This window comes from Perca flavescens, chromosome 12 (genome assembly GCF_004354835.1).
Source record: "Perca flavescens isolate YP-PL-M2 chromosome 12, PFLA_1.0, whole genome shotgun sequence".
NCBI classification, from domain to species: Eukaryota; Metazoa; Chordata; class Actinopteri; order Perciformes; family Percidae; genus Perca; species Perca flavescens.
The window spans coordinates 20,714,177-20,734,595 of record NC_041342.1 but is presented as its reverse complement, the minus strand read 5'-3'; the positions used below and the strand labels follow the sequence as shown (position 1 = coordinate 20,734,595).

Below are 20,419 nucleotides of genomic sequence, written 5' to 3'. Positions count from 1 at the left end.
TCTGAGATCGTGAGGTGAAGTGGCTTTCTATTCATGCCTTAAGGCAACAATAGCATTAATTAGACACATCAAACCTAGCAAACAATTTCCTTTAAAATTCACAAAGGGAAAGAAATAAAGGAACCATCATAAAAGGATAGACCTTACTGAGGCAAGCTTGAATGAAGCTATAGAGGGTGGAAAAACAGCAGGTTATCTCTGTCCTTTAGACTTGTAGTGACATCTATGCGCCATCCTTCATGCTCTTCTTTTATTCTTTAAAGGAGTCCTATAATGGTTTTCTGTATTTTCTGTCATATCTATCATCTAAATGTTCGATGTTCATATTAAACGTGGCCAAAGCTTCAAATAAGGAGGTAAATGTATGTAAAAGAAATACATATGAGCCAAAACCTCAAATTCCACACTGTTCTGAACACTGTTTTCAACATTCTTTTCTACTCTCTAGGCAAATGTTAATTTCTCCCCAATTTTGGATCACATCCCTGCTGGAACACGTCTGGCTGTGTAGTTTTCGGGTTTAGAAGACTATTTGTTATTTTTGTACAGTAGAAAGTGCTGCTATACTCTGTTACAGTCCACTGCTTACTACATTTAGCTAAATGCTATTGACCGAGAAAGCTGTAATCTTGGCTGCTGATGATAATTTCTCCCCAATTTCGAATCCTGCTGGAACATTTATGGTTTTGTAGTTTATGGTTTTGAAGCCTTTATTACCTATTATTGCTGTCAGTCTCCGGCTGCAACGGACTGTAACGTTAGAGAGATAGTGATAGCCAGCGTTGCCAACTGTTCCAATAAAAGTAGCTAGCAAAAGCCACCTGATGACATCATGTAGTAATTTAAATTTTTGTGACATCAACGTGAAAACAGTATATAATAGGTCTCCTTTAATGTCATGGTTTCAGTACACACACACACACACACACACACACACACACACACACACACACACACACACACACACACACACACACACACACACACACACACACACACACACACACACACACACACACACACACACACACACACACACACACACACTTCTTCCTGAAGGAAAGGTCTGTCACACCCTTGCTTTCACAATGTCTGGACATTGGGGAGCTCCATGTGAACACTGAATTTGCCAGAGCTTACACCAAAACTGGACACATTCTTGGAAGTGAATAAGAATACTCCCAGAGACTTTATGCAAGTGGTACAGAGCCCTAACTGTCCTTACAGTACGTGAGGTCATTAAACCTTCTTGTCTATCAAAGTTAATGGTTTCCTGACAAATTAATAATACGTTGGGAAAAATACCTTTTAAAAGGCCTACTGTAGATTGCACTTTGCAAAGCCCTTTTTGTGACAGCTGAACAATGGCTGAAAAAATAAAGAACATTAACTTAACATTATTCATTACTTTGTAAGGTTTAAAAGGAGAAGATGGTTAGGAAAAGGCCTTACCATTCCAACCATGCTTATATAACAGGGTAAGATTCTTTCCAGAGTTTGTGTGTGCTTCACAAACTTTTCAAGCGATGGTTTTCTTCAGACAGGATTTCTATGGATAAAAGATAAGTTCGGCACAGAACTGCTTTCATAATTTAGTTACTGTTGAATAACTTCCTCGTGGTACACTGCACCAAGACTGTACTGCTCATACAGTTGAATCCATACAGGTATGCATTATACTAAGTGACACAATGTACATGGGAATGGTTAAAAGGGGCATTGTGTAGCTATCTTTTTCTAAAGCTACCTGCTCTCTAACCTTTGTCTACATAATAAAACAAGCTTTTTGCTGACAATTGATGCATCTGATTTGCATGTCTACAGGAAGAACAGAATTTCCTTATGAAGCACCTTATTTTAATTAATTTCATGGAAACTAGTTAGTTACACAATGCTCTTTCTCAACCTTAATACAGGACAGGATATAACCTAGTAGGATGTTAGCGATGGTGACAAGCTGTGGAGAGTTTTGGGAAAGCTAATCATGTTAGCATTTGTAGAGAAATATTTTACTATTTAACTAGACTCTCTCTGCTCTAATATTTTAATTAAAGCTTCTGATGCACATACCGAGCAATAAACAAGTTTTGTTGCAGCCACTTATGTTGTACGACGTGTGCGTGGGAAGCTTTAAATAAATATTTGTTATAAATTTAATTTTTTTGCAGGCAAGGAGCACCCATTTGTATTTTTTATTTTTCTTCCTAGGCCCGTTTAGAAGCTCCTTTTCCCCACAGTGTGTTAATATTACGACACTGCATCATTAAGCATGGCTGCTATAATGTTTTGTCCACGTATACATAGGCTCCACAGACACACCAACTCTTGTATGTAATGAAATCTTTCTGAATGCACGAATTTATTTAAAAAACATACTTGACTAAAACTTTGTTAAAACACACATCCTCATGCATTCCCTCAATACACTTAGTGTACAGTCTAAAAATCCATATTAATGTGGTGAAATTAACATGATTTTTTTAATACATGTAAAACTTCAGGAATGTAATACTGGGAAGGGGCATGCTCGAAAATTGGCTTAACATTCACTGTCTGCAGCAACATTCACACTTCAAGTTGTTATGTCCCGGCACCAATGTCACGGAGACAAATTATTGTACTTGGCAAATAAAGTGATTCTACCACTACTACCATTTTTATGTTGCCAGACAATGGCGCCATTCTTATTTGCATCAAAACAGACCTGGTCTTTCACAAGTTAACCAGAATGCTAAATGCAAATAACCAACCTTGGTGTGGGTGAACATAATTGCGCAGCTCCTCCCTACTCTCCACTGTTATAAACGAATGCTTAAGCGAGTGCTGATCCCTGATTAACGCTCATTCCCCTGTGTTTAATAGCACTCAGTGCAACAGAATGGCAAAGTAAAAACAAACAGATGAGACTACTCCCACGTGGTGACGGAGCGCAGATGGAGACAACTTATAGACAGAGATGTGGACTTGGCAAACGCTGGAGTCTGAGCAGGTGTTTGGACCCAGCATGGACATCATGTACTGCCATTTTTAAAGCGCCCAAGAGCCAGCGGGAAAGCAAAGGCCATAGTGTGGAGATGAAGCACATAGGACAGACTGTTCTGCTACAATGAAAACTAGTATGCAATCATCTGTGCTGCATTAAAAATATGTGCACCCCTTACTCTGGCTCAATCAACTTCAAATGGTTTAAAATAATTGAGATTATTTAGACAGTGACTGTCTTCAGCAAATGTCAGTTGAATACATACATTTGAGAAAGTTTTATTGGAGTAACAAAATTGTCCAAATATTTGCTTCTAAAAGGTGGGTTGAATTCATGTTCATAATGTGTCTGACCGTCTTGACCGAAAATACTGGAAAACACTTTTCTACACGTCTAAAGTTCAACTCAGACTTCAAACAAGAAGTTGTTTAAGGCATGCTTATCTGCCTTCCTAGTGTGGGCTGGAAATGGTCTCTCAGTGCGAGAATGTTTTTCAATAGTGTTGCTGAAATGCAGGGCACCCTGCTGTGATCCCAGGACACCACCTGATAAAACAGTGTCTTCCTTCAAGTAGCACTTACCAAGTGCAGAGAACTCTGAAGTGGTAAACAACTTCACACAGACACAAATTGTACATGGAAGAGAAGTGCAATTACCAAATGCTTTTCACTTTTAGCTCAAAAAATGTTTAGAGAGTAATTTTGGCCAGTTGGAAATGGTGAAATTCAACATCGACTGACAAAAGACACAATGTGGTTTGAATTATTTTGCAAACCCTTGAAACACACAAATAACCCCCTCGAGCAATCACAGAGCCTTGGATAGGACATTCTTTTCATGTTCATAAGGAAAGTAATGGAAGTGCTTCATTGGAAAGAAAACCTTTCAAAAGCTACCCCTTTCCTTCCTCCTGCTTCTGAACTGAATTGGTGGCGTCATGCATTATACATTCCCTATTTTACAGAAGATTGAATTAAAACATCCTTTGTCATCAGAAACATTGCTCATTTTTCGAAGTGACCATGGCATGGCTATGAATAATTATATGAGAGACCGTGCTCTAAAGTGGCCACAGATTTTCATTAGCGCCTCCAGAGAGCAGTGCAGGGAGGGAGGGGGGGGGGAAATCGAGACTCTGGGCCTGCCTGTATCAACAGTGATGTATCACACAGCCCTGTGAGTCTTAACCGTTCAATTAGGAGCACTGCTGAGGCCCGGCCTGTCAGTGGGAAAGACCAGCAGAGTGCCGGACAAGATCAAGAGCTGCTTCCTCAAACACACTTCGGGAGCCGGGGCCATCAATCTCCCCGACTGTGACCGGCAGGGTGGCCAAGGGGCAAGACCCCCGCAGAAGCTGGGCCTGGCTCAGAAGGCTGCACAGGTGTGGCCATTCATCCCTATCAGCCAGACTAAAAATGAATAAGCTCATGACCTTCACAGTGGGGAGAGGGGGTTACACCCTGGGCAGGGAGGGGAGAAAAATCTCATTTTCATCAGCATTTCTCTGGACACCAAACCACATTAGCTTGGGAAAATGCTGAGGCTAGGTTTATTTTGTTCCCTGAGTTGGCATCCTAGTACAGCATGGGAATTTAGCTGGTTAATGTTGTGAGAAGGGCAATTTGTAAAACATCATCAGGCATTTTCAAAGTGTTTATGTACATGTTTGAGTTTGAATGCCCACAGTCTAGCAGCAGTATTGATCTAAATTTAAGGTGCCATTCTGATTCACACATGATATCAATCTGTGTTGCTGATTAATTAAGAAGCTTGCAGGGATCTGGGAATGAGAATTACATTGAATAAACAAGCAGTTATAAAGTTAACCATGTGTCAGGGCAGTTTCCAGCTCTATGTCTGGAGCCAGACATTAATCATATCAATTATTGGGACTCACAGCTGTGCATTAATTAGACAGCAAGGGACGTTATGAGTTGACTCAAAATTATTATTCTACTAGTTCATAGATGTTACCAGTTCTTCTGTAACATGTACTGCTTAAAAAGTATGCAATTGCTAATTATGTCAGGTGCTCAGGTAGAATATATTACTTAGAAAAGAGACAATTTATGTCCATATGTCAAAAATCTTAATGAAGATCTATAGGTGGAAACAATGAAAACATAGAAGGCTTTGTCTACTGTAGAGAAATAATTAGTAAAATGGCAATGATATATGTTGGGCAATTGTGAGCTGCAGTTATTTGCTTAAAATGAAATGAGGCTTTAGAGGAAACACAATGGAGCTTTACAAACAATGGAGACCTGATGGCTATTTATTGTATGCAGGAGGTGATTTGTAAAAATAGCAATTGTTCTAAAATGTTTTGTTTGTAAAAGTAAATTAGGGATGGTACAACCTCAAGTACAACAACCCTGAGGAAATAATGAAAAAATATTAAAGTGCAGAATGAATGAACTCTCTCTCCCTCTCTCTCTCTGATATCAAAATTTCTGAATACTGCTCTTCCTGGGCATCACCTTTGATGTGTAATTGACAGGTCATTCATTTTTTAAATCGAGTTGAGAGCAGGCTACTTGCCAACTCTTGTGTTGTGTTGCAAGGTCGGTTACAGAAGTAATCTGACTGGACTGTCTACAATACAACTTCAGAGAAACTGTATATGATTTACTGTATTATGCCAAAGCATTGCCCATTTCATCCAAGAATACAAAACCAGCTTGTATTTTGGTTATCAGAGGCAGTTCCTCCAATGCCAGTGCTCTGTAAGTAATGGTATTTTTGGCCTCACCAGCACATCTAGTCCTGGCCCTCAGAGGGGGTCCGGGGGCTCCGGTGCCTCCCTCCAGAGGTCTGGTCAGCAGAACACTAATCTCATACTCTGTGTCTGGATCCAGGTGGCCAATCTTGTGTGTGGTCTTGTCTACGGGCTGCAGGTCGTACATAGTGCCGGACACAGTGCGGTATTCCACCTCCCTGTCGATGATTGGGCCGTCCCCATTGATGGAGTTGGCGTTCAGCTGGATCCAAAGGTAAGTGGCACCAACAGCAGTCAGCTGGGGTGGTGCAATTGGCACCGGAGGTTCTATAGAAACAAAAAGGTTTTGATTGATGTTAGATAAACCTATTGTAACGTTGAAATGGTAGAAAGTCTTGACAATACAGAAAACAATTGTGTTTTTAATTTGTGTAAAAGCACTGACATTCCCACACACAAAAAATGAAATTCTTGTACCAAGCAAACATGATGCTCAAAATCAATTTCTTCTTTCAAACAATCAACCACATCAAAATCACTGCGAAGCACATGAAGAACAATCAATAGCTCCAGCTTGTTGGAGAATCTCATCAGTAGTACACTGACTAGAGTCACCCAAACCTTGGCAAATACTGCTCCATTGAACTACTTATTGATTTCAATCAGAGGACTTCTATGGAAAAGCCTTGGTTAATTGACAAATACTGTAGTTGTCATCTCTCTTTTCTGATTCAAAAGCTGATTTAATCTCAACTCATGACTGTTGTGGAATTTTATTGGAAGCTAAAAGTCGATGGGAAAGCCTTAAACACAATTCTACAGCGTGTCAACTATTTTGACTTACTTTTACAAGTTGTAGCTAGTTGTGGTAGCTCATAACATAACCACCTATCTTATATACTGTTGGGTAGTAGATCTATAAACATATCATATTTTATAAAACAATCATATAACATTGGTTTGTAAAGTAACTAGTAACTATAGCTGTCAAATGTAGTAGTGTGTAGTGTATGAGCCAGTTCGCAGCCTTAGACCCTTAGTTGGGGCCCTTCTGGCTGTCCAAAGTCGACGCTTAAATCTAAAGGTGACCATGCTTTTGCCATCAGGGCCCCTCGACTTTGAAACAACCTGCTTGAGGAGAGAAGGCTCACAGAATCAGTGAAGTCTTTTAAATCACTTCTTAAAACCCATTTTACAGACTTGATCTCATGTGATGTCGTCACACGTTGCTCTTGCTCTTGATTTTTCTATTTATTTTATTGCTTATATTTATATGCTTGTTATTTTTTTTCTTCTCACTACTATGCTTTGCGTCTTTTGTCTTGTTTTTATTTACCCAAATTTTGTTTTGCTATTGTTTGGCACCAACTTTTTAGATATTTAGATATATTTTGGATATCCTGCTTTTGCTTTGTCTGTCAAAGCACTTTGTAAATTATGTTTTTAAAAAGCTATATAAATAAAGTTTTTATTATTGCTATTATAAAGTGGAATAAAAAAGAATGTTTTAGACTGAATCGTAGTGGAGTTAATGTATTTACATTTCGGTATTGCTGTTCAAAAGCAGGGCAAGAGTAGACAAAGTGAAATTCTGAGATGTCATCAGTGTCCCAGACAGACAAATAATTGCACTTCAATTCAAACAGTTTCAGAGGGTTATGTAATCTGGGCTTCAGCCTTTGTGTCAACTAAGGACTAAGACTCACTGTACAAATGACTGGGTCTTTCAAAAAACAAATTACTGTATGGCATTTTTAAATAGGAAACTGCAGTTTAGGTTAATGAATAACAAAAACAAGTATGTATAAATATTTCAAGGTAAGGATGTTTTTCACCAAAATTAATTTTCAAATGATGCAAAAAATACTGAAATGGGTAGCCTATAATGAGATTTGCAGAATATCATCAAGGATTGGTAGGGGAAGGGGAGTGTTTCGAAAATCTGAGAAGAAAATACAAATTGGAAACACATGAATTCTATAGCCTACAACTAAGGGACTATTACAAAAAGGGAAATGAAAAGATTATTCTGGGGAGCTGAATGGTGTCATCCAAACCATAATTAAAGCATATTAGGAATGTAACATAGGAATAATTTCGGCACTATATCAAGGATTGAACACAAATGACAAACATTCTACTAAATATATTAACGTGAAATGGGAGAAGGAACTCAATAGATTGGCATGATATGTGGAGAACACATCACTCATCTACCAGTTCACAGATCTGGAGGGAAGAATCAGATTAGTTTCTTTAAATGAAAAGTAAGCAGTTGTCAGAAAATGTAAGCAGTTGTCAGAAATGTTGGCGACGGTGCAGGTCTGTTGATGTAGACCCTTGTCATGTTTTTTGGGAATGTCCGAAAGTTATTGTATATTGGTAAGTAAATAAATGGTAAGTAAAGAGTCACAACGAATAATAGGGTATAACGTCCCTAAAAAGTTGTTGGGTGCTTTATCTATGCAAATTCTTTGAAGAAAATATTATTGCTAGTGATAAGATATTTGATCAAAATACTGCTAGTAGTTAGCAAGAAAGCTACCACTAGGAACTGTGGTAATGAAACACCACCAATGAAGAGCAAATGGCTAACAATTGTGGAAGAAATCTTTTTAATGGAAAGACTGACACACAAACTGAGACTCCAAGAACCACAACTGGACAGAAAATGGGAAAAACTGACTCAAAATGACGACGCTGGACTAGAACAGTTAACAGAAATCTAATTCTAAAAAGGTTGTAAAATGTGAATCCTCAAGCAGATTTCTTTTTGTTTCGTTTGCTAGCGTTTGAGTTTGTTTTAATTGTCAATAAAGATTTTAGTGGGAAACAAATGAATATTATAAATCAACACATTTTTGGGCCCTTGTGGTGTTCAATGACAACCTTGCAGATGACTAGGGTTGGGTACCGAAACGCGGTGCCAATAGGGCACCAATTCCAACGTAAATGGTAGTAACGAGACTGAATAAGAATGAACATTTTGGTGCCTGACTTTTTTCCAGAAGCATCGCTGCACGGGATGCTACGTTACCATTAGCTAGTAGCTGGATTAAACACAATTGTTAAAATGCTGAATAGCTTACGTTAAGCGGTGTAAAGTGTGACTGTATTTCCCTGTAGTGGATTCCAACACCGGGATGTAACAGTCTGATTGTAGCTGGTTGTCGGAAAAACAACACAAAATACCCTTTTCTCATCTGGTGCTTGTTTTTGTCGTTTACCAGCAATTTACTGGTGAAATAAGTCATTGTTATATGTTATTGTTTACAATTACATTATTAATCAATCATTTAATGTTGACCATATGGCCTTTGCAATAAACAAACCATTCTTTTATTTATTTATTTATTTAATTTATATATTGCAATAAATGCATAATTTTTTTGATACCGGTGCTAAAACGATACTTTTAAAATGGTGCCGGTGCCTAAACAATGCCTGAACTGGGGCCTAAACCGAAATAAATATCTAAACCGATATATATATATATATATATATATATATATATATATATATATATATATATATATATATATATATATATATATATATATATATATATATATATATATATATATAGCAGCGCCCATACAAAACATGCTTGTTGCGGCTTTCTCAAGAACCGCTCATACAAACAACTTTATAATTGACACTTTCTTGGGTCCTGTCTAATACACCTGCCACGACATTGTTGCGTCACACACCCAAGTCACGGCTACTCACGGTCAGAAACACCAGCGAGAAAACACACCAAAGTTACGGTTGGTCTCGAGATGTGAGACAGACAGACAACTTGCTTTATAGTTAGATTAGATAGAACAAACAAACTTCTACAAGAACAGTTCTACACTTTTCAAAGTCACTTTTCAAAGTCACTTTTGACAATAATGCTTGTTCCAGTTATTTTAAAAATAGGTAGACATTCACCATCTCACCGGCATGTCTTTCATCTCTCCTGGTGCAACCAAAAACAAGCCATTGTCAACAAAGAGCTATAACCCACAGCCAAGCCATTGCTTAGGAATCTACCCTTGTCACGTACTACAATAGTTACACCTCCCAAAGGCCACAGTGAGTAGCACTAATGAGCACACACATGTAACAGAATAATGCCATTAGTGGTCTGGCTGCTTCTCATGGAGTTGTCATGGAGAGGGAGAAGTCTCCAGGCACATTAGGGCCGAGGTGTCCTACAGAGAATTGGAGGCTCACCCTCAGCAGATGGTTACCCTACGGTGACCTCAGTCACAGGTCCCTGAACTCCCACTAATCTAAGCTCCCAGTGTTGCTGTCAAACATCACCTAAAGCGAAGCAGCTAATCCAGCAGGTCATCTCCTGGACTTGCACGCAGTGCAACAGTCTGTGTGTTGGAGCCAGACAAAAGAATGAGGTGATCCAAAATCTGGCTTCAACCATTGGCTTGTTTTGATGGTCTTTTGTAGTCTGTTGTTATGCCTTAAAAAAAATTTCATTTTCATTTCATTTTCATTTTTTATTTATTAAACAGGAAAAGATTAAAGACAATCGGGCCTGACTCAGTGTAAAACTGATTTTCAGCAGGTTCCTGCTCTGCAGAACATAAACACCACATACACAACAAAAACTAGACAGAACAGTAACAAACACACAGACCAGGAGAATGAGCAACAGGGCAAAGCCATAAAGGTAAAAAGGCAAAAAGGGGTTTAAACTAGTTAAGTGGCAACATGCTAGGATTTAATTTAAGCAACAGAAAGCAGCACAAGCTCATTGTGTAATGCCATCCCTCCTAGTACAATATGGTATTACAAATACTGCTGTTGTAATGGTGTTTGGCATGTCATATTTTAAAACGTCAAATTAGATTAAAATGTATAAATTGGGTTTCCCAATGTTGGTTTCAGAGAACAGAGCGGTCCAGTTTTCTTGTATTTGTTTGACTTTTATTTCTAAAGCAGATGAAATGTACAATTAAAAGACCAGATGTAATTTATTTTATTGCATGATAAGTATCTTTATCTATTAAACAAACCAAATTATAAGTAAGAACTAAAAGAAGTTACTAAAAGTATAGTCTATATCCTTGACGTTTCACTCATGGGACTGCTCCATTGCCGCCGGAAAATCCCCCGGATTTCACTCATTTGGGCCGGATTTCCGTTGCCTTGGGCTTCCTTTGTGTTGGCATTTTAAACTTCGGTCGATTTATGAGGACTGTGGTTAACCTTTTCTCAGATCTCTGCAGGGTAAATCCAAACAGCTAGCTAGACTATCTGTCCAATCTGAGTTTTCTGTTGCACAACTAAAACAACTTTTAAACATACATATGTTCCACCAAAACACGTTTGTTCCCGAGGCTATTTTGCAGCGCCACCGCAGCTTTTCTCCGGTGCTTAGCACCGCCCAAGACGACTGCGATTGGTTTAAAGAAATGCCAATAAACCAGAGCACGTTTTCCTCCCATCCCCAAATGTGAAGTAGCCAGACTCTCCTCGAGCACACTTTGGAGGAGGGTCTGGCAAAGCAAGACTACTAAAGTACAACTGAGAAATATCACTGTCCTTTTTAATAACAAAGTCCTACCTCAAACGAGGCGAGTGTCTTGTAGGTTTTTACCAATTTGTTAACGTTTCTAGCTGATTCTGATAGATTCACAGGGTGAGAAACTTTGCAACTTAACACGATATTCAACCACATATCATCCACTAAAGTTATGATTCTGCATGTTATGATTATCGGTTTTTATCTGGTATGATCTTAGGATAGGATTACTTGTGGCACCATTAGACTGCGGGATACAAATGCCCAAGGTATCAAGTGAGAGTCCTTCAATCATTTAATCAAGCTTCCTTTTCTATGGATAAATGCTTTTAATGCATTCATAGATGACACTGCTGCCATTCAATCCTATTTTTGCCGTTATCACTTGAGACGATTTATGTAAAAATACGACTAAGCAGCATGATGCATTATAGCAATAAGCATTTCATTTAACTTTGAAAAGTTACTGCTTCACAAAAGCAACAGCAGCTTACGGTGATGAAATAATTTCTGTAGGTGCAGTAATCTTCTGTTCAACAGCCATAGCAGACGCACTGAAAATAACGGATTACTGGTGTGAAATACACTCAAGTGCTGAAACACTTTAGGATATTAACAACACAATTCCCACTGTTTAAGCTTCATGAGGCAGCTTCGCAGCAGCAGGGCCCTGGAAAGGGCTCCAAACTGAGCGCCGTGCTGGTTGGAGATGGGTGACAGTGCGCAGATGACAGTGGCGGCTATACACGAGGGTCAGTGAGCAGCTGTTGTCATGATGTTGACCAGACAGGCAAACGGCCTGGTGACAGCTGTGCCCCCCCCCCGCCAATGCAACACCTGACTGCCTGCCAGAATGCATTCACAAAATAAAGCAAACTCATGCATGCACATGCAACGAAAACAGTCATACTGGCATGCACATGGAAGCAATGCAAAGACATACTAACAACCATGAAAGGGCTGCAACTATATGCTTTCTTTATTTCTCTCTATAATCTTTTAGTCTGTTAAATGTCAGAAAATTGTGAAAAATGCTCATCATTATTTACCAGAACCCAAGGTGGTGACTTGACTTTGCTTGTTTTGTTAAACCAACAGTCTAAAACCCAATATATATTCAATTTACAATAATATGACAGAGGAAAACAGCAAATCCTCACATTTTGCTTAAAGAATCACTTAAATGATTATTTATTGAAATAGTCATTTCATTTTCTTTCCATTGAGCAATCAATCGGCTAACTTTTCAGCACTACAAGACGTTCATAAATGGCTGGCACGCACACACACACACACACACACACGCGCCCACACACACACACACACACACACACACACACACACACACACACACACACACACAGTTAGATTAGTTAGGCCTGCCTCCAGGAAAATGACGAGCAGCCTTGAGTTGGTAGTGTGGCCCAGAAAACTATGGTGGAGCTCAGCAAACGCTCTGCGGGCTCCAGGTATTTCTAACCAGGCCAAGAAAGGAGCCAGCACTTGGAAAGGGAGTAATTATCCCCCTTTCAGAACCGCTGGTTGCACTACAGGAGAGCCCATCACGGAGGGGGCACAGGAAAGTGGCTGAACTTGCCCAATCCGTATGGGGCTCTGGAAATACATGCACTGCGCTTCCACATAGGCGCATACATCTGACTGAATACTGGCATGAAAGGCAGAAGTGATTACCTGGGCTAATCAAGCATTCACTATGCTCATGTTGAAGAATAAAGGCACTGTATGGTAATGAGGGGAGGGGGGAGAGCGAGCCCATGTGTGACTGTAGCCTGCTCATAATCCACAGACTGGCTCCGTGGTCACTCCTCCAAAAACGAGTCACGGAAGCGGTGAATACATATTTAAGGAGGATTTACGACTCAGACACATTGCTCGGAGGGTTAAGCACTTGTTTTATGTCTGGTACGATAAGAGGAGATATCAGCCTTTTTTATGTGTGACACTTATAACCGCGAAAACACCTCTTTTCTTTCTGCGACAAGTTGGCTTATGTCGGAGACATAGGTGTGATATGCAGAATTTTAAGCAGGATGCGTTACACGATTCGATAAATGCCTAAATCTAGAAAGTTATTTTAAATATTTATGACAAAGGCACTTTACACTTAACCGGTTTGTCCTGTGTAAAAATATATCTAGTAACAGACTGAAAGCGATCAGCAAAAATATTGCCGTCTAGCGAGCATGTGTAAGTGCGAGGATGAGCGAGTGATTGTGTTGCTGAATTTATGCACCAGTGTGGTTTTGAGTGCTTCCAGTGGGTCAGTAAATTTTCTTTGAGTACACCACTGAAACCCACTGATACACCTCGGGCAGAGAGACTTTATCTCCCTCTTCACTGTGTCTGGGCCTGGCCATTCTTGCATGATTGACAGACCTCGATCTGGACAGCCAGGATTAAACCTATCAATCACATAATGCTTGGAGACGACAAAAAAAAAAAAAACAGGGCAGTAAATTCAATTGAGAGCACGGGGAGAAAATTGAGGCGAAGAAATATAGAAGGCCATTACCGGGCTATAGGGCTGTAGGAAAGTGAGGCCTTGCAGGATTTAGCTTCAGACGACTCCATAAATTCATATCAAATGACTACAGGAGTGAAATATCAGTGAGGTTACTGTAAACCCTTTGTGATCTTTTAGGTGGAATTGTGCTCAGTCAAGGACAGCCTTTACATGGGAAGTATTAAAGTCCTGTGGATAACAAATCAACATAAAAAGCTAGTATTTTTAGTATCGCCTTAGAGGACATTTTCATCTACGAACTTGCCGCATTTCCTGTTTATCCCCGGTTGACTTTGTTGTATGCATAGAGGTTACGTGGATGGAAAACATTGTTGCCGTTTGTGCTGTGTTAGTTCAGATAGGCGGTGTTTGGGTTTCTCTCTGCTCTGGGACCAATACTCACGTTTTATGGTTAGTTCCCCATAATTGGACACTCCGACCCCTTTATCTGAGTGGACGATGCAGCGGTAGCGGCCCGAGTCGCCCTTGGTTGTGTTCTCTACATCGAAAGTGCCTATGAAGCGCCGGTTGTTCCAAGGTTTAGTGGCTTTCATCGGGGCCTCCCGTCCACCGATGCCCTGTTTGGAACCGAGACAAACACACAAGTGAGCCTACAAAATGGAAAGGTTTAATAAGCAAAGTGGGCTGACCTTGTGTGTTTCAGAGACTGTGGTTGAGTGTTCTTGTTGTCTGGTCCCGTGCGCGTTTGTTTGTGTCCTATCATTCCCATCGGTGGCTGATAGTAAGAATACATTTATCACGCAGGAATAAACAAACACACACACACACACACACACACACACACACACACACACACACACACACACACACAGTGGGCTCTCCCCAGCTGGCACCCTCACAGCAGGCAGATGGGGGACATTTGTTCATTAGAAATATTTCTTCATTACTGTCATCAGGGGACTTCACTTAATGTTTGTTTTCCAGCTCCTGTGCTAATGAGGACGTGTTTGTTAAAATGATGGAGTACCTGGCAGAGGACCTTTACCCAGCGTCATGCTCCCACTGATCACATGTGTGACAGTGTGCTTAGCAGCAGAGCCGGCAGGGTTATGTCTGCCAGATGCACTACCTTTGCTGCTCAGAACAAGGTCAATTCAAGACTGCTGTGCAGCTCAGTTGTGCCGGATATAGTACGCAGTATCCACAGAGCCAACATCTATATAGGTTAAGACCATACTGCGGTGATCTGAAACAACTGTAATCCCCTGCCTCCCAGACACAGGGGCCTCTGGAAGTCTTGTGAGCAGGTGAGTTTTCAAACACAAGTGCACAATAAAGCAGCGGGTGAATGGCTTAGCTTGAATTTGTCAAATGATTTATAAAGTAAACTACAATAGCTACTTGTATTTCCTGAAACCAACTTTTAAAAGTAAATGTAAGGTGTTTCAAAATTAAGTTGTCATACTTTGTACAAGCATGGTACATGAGGTGCCATGATACATATTAACATGATTGGCCATTGATCATTTAGAGTTGTGGTTAAACTGCTAACCAGAAGTATGTTTGAAGTTTACTGTCAATTTTGCTCAGCAATGAGCAAAATGACTGTGGTGGAAGGGTTTACATTTGGCCCTATGTAATTAGGGTTAAACATGTTTAAAATAACCAAGTACTCTTGCCTCAAATTCTTTTTTGCTTCCCTCTCCCTTTTACAGAACAATTTGGATCCAAATAGTGTGAGTTATTGAACATGCACAATTGTCTCAGTGTCTACAGTATTATAGGTTATTGTGTGATGGTGATTGATTATCAATTTATATTTTGTTTTCCATGTATTTTACTTTTTTTTGGTTGCCAACAGTGGTATCCAGATCGCACAAAATGGTTGAAAGTTGTAACCATCCAACTTGATTTTACTTAAATAAAAATGTTGATTTGGTAGCCATTCCAGTTCTGACAAATATTGTTATCCCCTTACACTAGACATTGATATTATGTATTATCATGACTTCTTAAACCTGCTACATTAAATGGCTTATGCTACATTTCTAATTTCCACATTTAAAGAAGACATAAGCCTGCTGCCTTCTTAGACACTAGTAGCACTGCTGATTAGAGGATTACATAATCAGACAGCAGGGTCTGTTCAGTAAGACACATTTATTTCCAGAGGGCCCACTTCTAATACCGACTCCACCTTCTGATCTAGTCTTTTGATCTAGAGGGTAAGTAAAAAGATAAACATGGATCTCACCTGAAGCCAGAGGCGGAAATTGTCCCTTTTGCGTCCATTGACGGTGCAGTGAAAAGATGCAGTCTGTCCAGCGTTTACCTCCACTCCCTTTATAGTCAGGAAGTGAGGTGTGCTCACTATAAAAAAATGCAAATATCTATTAGACAGCTGCAGAAAAGTTATACAACAGTAAATGCTGAGATGCACTGTCAACGTCCCTAAAATGCGTTTCTACTAATAATATTCTATTAATCACCAGAACTGGGTGCTAGAGTAGCAGCTTAATGGCTGCATCCCGATCTATGCTCCTGTGTCCACAGATTTCACTGCTACCCACTTTGTAACTCCTATTGGAGAACTAAGAGAAGTAGGCTTGAATGGATAGTGCTCTTACACCATCTGATACTCCTCAGCGCCAGTGGCCAGCATCACTTTGTGAGGAACATTCCACCTAAATCCTTAAAATGAGACACCAGAGGCCAATCTTGCACCTACCAAAAACAATTTCTGCTATCTCTTGACTGCATCTTTTCATTTATTGAGGGGATTTTTCCAAAAGCATTATTCTCTTCTCCAACTGTGCTCATTATCAGTATGCACACTGACTGGGATAGTCCACAAAAGTAACTTATGTAGAACATGTTTGATTAGTACCGCTATTCTGCATAGAAAAATAGGGCAATTCAGTGGAGCGACCTTGATTCTAAACCAAATCTCCAAAGACTTGGCAAAAGCTAATTCTATCACTTTCATCATCAAGACTTTCACATCTACTTAATATTTTACAGCCACATCTTTGAACTACACCTCCTTTATGACTTTGTCCTGTCAATCCATCCAGTGCCAAGAAAGACAAATCTATTTTTCTCATCACTAATGTCTTCTTTAATGATGCAAAAAGAGGCAGACCACCCAGTGGCATAATCACACCTTTGTGCTGGATATCCCACATGGTTGTATAAATAGAAAAGGAATTGGCTGTGCTCCACTGAGGAGTTGCTCTGATCACTTTGCTTATCACTCAAGAAACCCAATTGCCACTGAACGGGTTATTGATCCACTCGCACTTTTGCGCATTTAAACATTGATCACGTTGCATGGCCTCATTGATTTTCTTAAATACATTTATATGCAACACCTATCGCTATATAAAATCAATCTTATTGACATAACATTCGTAGGAATTCAGCCGCTTTAGAATGGGTACCAGCTCATTAGCGCCTTACAATCAGAGCTTGATACTTCAGCTATGAGGGGTAGTATAAATCAATTGATGAAAACCTGTGTGGTATTGATTAAGACTTAGACTGTAGAGTGTGGAACCTCTTTTTATAAACTTAAGCAGTGCCATATGCACTCACATGACTCCCAGTACTCAAAAGCATAGATATGATGAATCCTGAAGAGCCCTCATCCTTGTTCTCCCACCGCAGCAGCCTATCCCAAAAGCTGCAGCAAAGAATTTCAAATATGCTAGTGATTGCATGTTCATTAGCTCCGCAGCACACTGTGAAGTGCTTATATTCAGTAAGGACAGCAGAACATCTGAGAGATGAGATGCTTTACTGAAGATCCTTGAGGGAGGAGAAAAGTGGAATCCAAACACAAGCACTAGCAAACTGTATGGTGGTATTTGTTTTCCGTTCCCCCTGTGTTTTTGTTGCACTATTTCTCCCATTCCTCAAAGGATAGATTTAACACAGCCATTCCAAGATTATATCCTGAGCACACTTCAGCATGTCAACTGTATGCTCATAAATCTTTAGGGAACTAGGAGGAGGGAGGTATACACTTTGGATTGACTGTAGCATACTCTTTGAAGGCCTTTTGTTTGACTGGGAGGCCTTGAATAGAACAACGATACAGGTATTTGGGAGGGTGTCATGGAAAGGACAATGAATGTTTGATGATATTCTTTTATGGTGAAGGGGAAAAAAGGACTTACTGCACTGGTGGCCCTGGACCACAACGTCTTTGATGGCCAGCAAGCCACGCTGTCCTGAGGTTACGGCTTCAAACACAATCTGAGGAGGAGAGAAGAGACCCATAACACCAATGATAAATGGGCACATGTCTTTAAATGGCACTTGAGTGAGGTTGCCCGTGTGCACAGAGAAGTCCAGCTCCTGCTAATGCGATCTGCTCTTAGCTGGGCCGCAGCTGGTCACACAGCTGCAGGCCCCTGACATTATTTCCACAATATGTCAATGGTTGATAGGTGTTATGACATGCAAGTGTTAAATTAAGTTTGAGCCTTGAGACGATTAGCACACAGTCTGTGACAAACACACAGTGTGCAGGGGGGTGAGACGCTGCTGAGATCCCGCTATCTAAATCATTTCATTTTTGTTTCGTCCAGGTGCTGAGATTTTTGCCCTCATCCCCAAAACAATGTAGGTGAATGGGATTTTGTTTGTGCATTGAATAATGACATTAGGAAAAATTCCTATGTGTATACCCATCTCTAAGTTTTCGTGTAAAGTCCTTCCAACGTTTTTATGAACTACGAGCTAGTTTTTTGGAATTTGTTTATTTTGCACAATAAAATAAAGACAACAGTAACACAAGAAAATTAAATTAAAAATAAAGAATGTGCAGGTGAGATTAAGAAAAGCCCTAGGGGGCTTATAGAAGGAATCTCACCTAAGGAAGAGAGGATAAAATATATAGAAATATAGATTTACTAAATCACACTGCATTATTAAAACTTAGCTAAAATGTCAGCTGGGACAGAATCTGTAAAGCTGTTGCTAGGAAACATCTGCAGTGCAAATGCAAAATCCAAAGCAATCAAATATGTAAACAGGAAGTCTATGCAGCATCACAAGCTGTGACATACAGTAACAATAAAGCTGTCCTATATGCTACAAGTGTTGCTGAGGTTTTGACCTATTTAGACAAATATAATTGTTTTAGGAGACCAAATGCTAAACTTAACCGACAATTCAATAATGCACAGACCTTAATGTGAACTTTTTTTTATTGTTGACAGTATGGTTGGCACTACTTTCTATTAAAGAAATGGTCTATATAAAAAATGTTGACTGGGGTAGAAAAATAAACCAAAGTTATGTGCATGGATAGATGCCACTAGAGGAGAGTGTGAACATATGTGAACATATGCAGTTGCTCTGTCTAGTGTTACTTGTTTGACATGTTTGTTGCTATTACTATTATTAAATCAACTCCAACTGTGCTGTGTAGGACTAACATGACCCTATTTTAAGGGCCAAGTTCTCCTGCAAAACAAATTGTCCCAAGCCCTGACAGAGGGCGTGTCCCAGCAGAATGTCAGAGTTATGTACTCACTGGTCTGCACGGTGATAAAAAGGGAAACAGAAAGCCAGTCCCTTCCCAAACCCAGGGTGTGGTACAGAGACCTATTACACCACACACACTCAGACTACACATGTTTTGCATGCCAGTATTCCCTAAATATAAGCCTAGATCATCCAGGGAATGGTATATATTAATGGATATGTTCCATGTGTCCTGCTAGTCGTAGCTAGGCTGCACATTCATACATCTCTGAGATTCCTTTTGTAGCCTGGGAATGTGGAGGCGGAGATAGTTACCATTGTCATCTGGGAGGCAGGATGCCTTCAGATAAGGCTGTCTAATTATAAATTTCTTTTTTTGTCTCATGAAATATAAAAGTGAATGTCTTGGGTGCCAATTATGGCCTCATTACAGGCAAATTTAAAGGAAATTAAAAGGCCAACCACTCCATATATCGCCACCAGACAAATTAACCAGCCCCCACTCTAATTGAAATCCTTTGTTTGTGCAACAGACAGCAGTCAGCCTGCCTAATAGCTGTGATATAATTGATTCCAACATCAATGATAGTGCAGTGCATAATTGGGCCTGACCCACAGACTGAAAACATTCACATGGGATGAAAGCTGTTGATGTCACAGGAAAGTTCACCATTCTCATTTTTCAGAGAGACGCACAGTGAACCCAACATTCAATGTCTACATCACCGCACTGGCTATCCCTAAGGGACTTTGCTAAGTACTACATTACAGCAGGATTGATTAGCTCTGCCATAGGCTCTACTGTATTGAAATCAAGATAGATGAGGACACATGGGTTTTTCCTCTTTCATTGGTGCCCTGCTGCATTTCAGGATACATAATGGGTGTTCATCCTAGTATTTTTGAGTAGTATGTGTAGAACATATTTAGACACATTACATTTACTGAAAACTATAGTTCTGCAGTTTTGGAAATGCATGAAAATCTCAATTAAAACTTTTAGGGATGACCTGACAGAGGAGTAATTATCAAAGGCTGAAAGGCTCATGATGACTAAAAGCCTTACTGGTAATTAAAAAATAATTTCCAAGTATCAGGTGGCTTCCCTTTGACGATTGCGTAGGTTACTATGCAATTAAAGATACCTATAATTAGAGCCATGTTGTTAATTAGTGACAATTTTAAGCATTGGTCTATATTTTCTTGACTGAG

The 20,419-nt window shown here is 39.8% G+C and overlaps 1 protein-coding gene across 8 annotated transcripts in view; it reads right to left on the bottom strand.

Moving 5' to 3' along the window:
• Window positions 1-20,419, bottom strand: part of LOC114564867 (receptor-type tyrosine-protein phosphatase mu) — a 165,208-nt gene that overhangs the window by 93,160 nt on the left and 51,629 nt on the right. For all 8 annotated transcript variants that reach the window (XR_003693855.1, XM_028592482.1, XM_028592486.1 and 5 more), the window contains exons 4-7: window positions 17,893-17,971; window positions 15,969-16,084; window positions 14,157-14,331; window positions 5,736-6,029 (exon numbers count right to left, since the gene is read on the bottom strand). Coding sequence is in view for 7 of the 8 variants with exons in the window: in XM_028592482.1 (XP_028448283.1) it covers window positions 5,736-6,029; window positions 14,157-14,331; window positions 15,969-16,084; window positions 17,893-17,971 (664 nt within the window). In the remaining variant the exon portion in view is untranslated. The remainder of the gene's footprint in view (window positions 1-5,735; window positions 6,030-14,156; window positions 14,332-15,968; window positions 16,085-17,892; window positions 17,972-20,419) is intronic.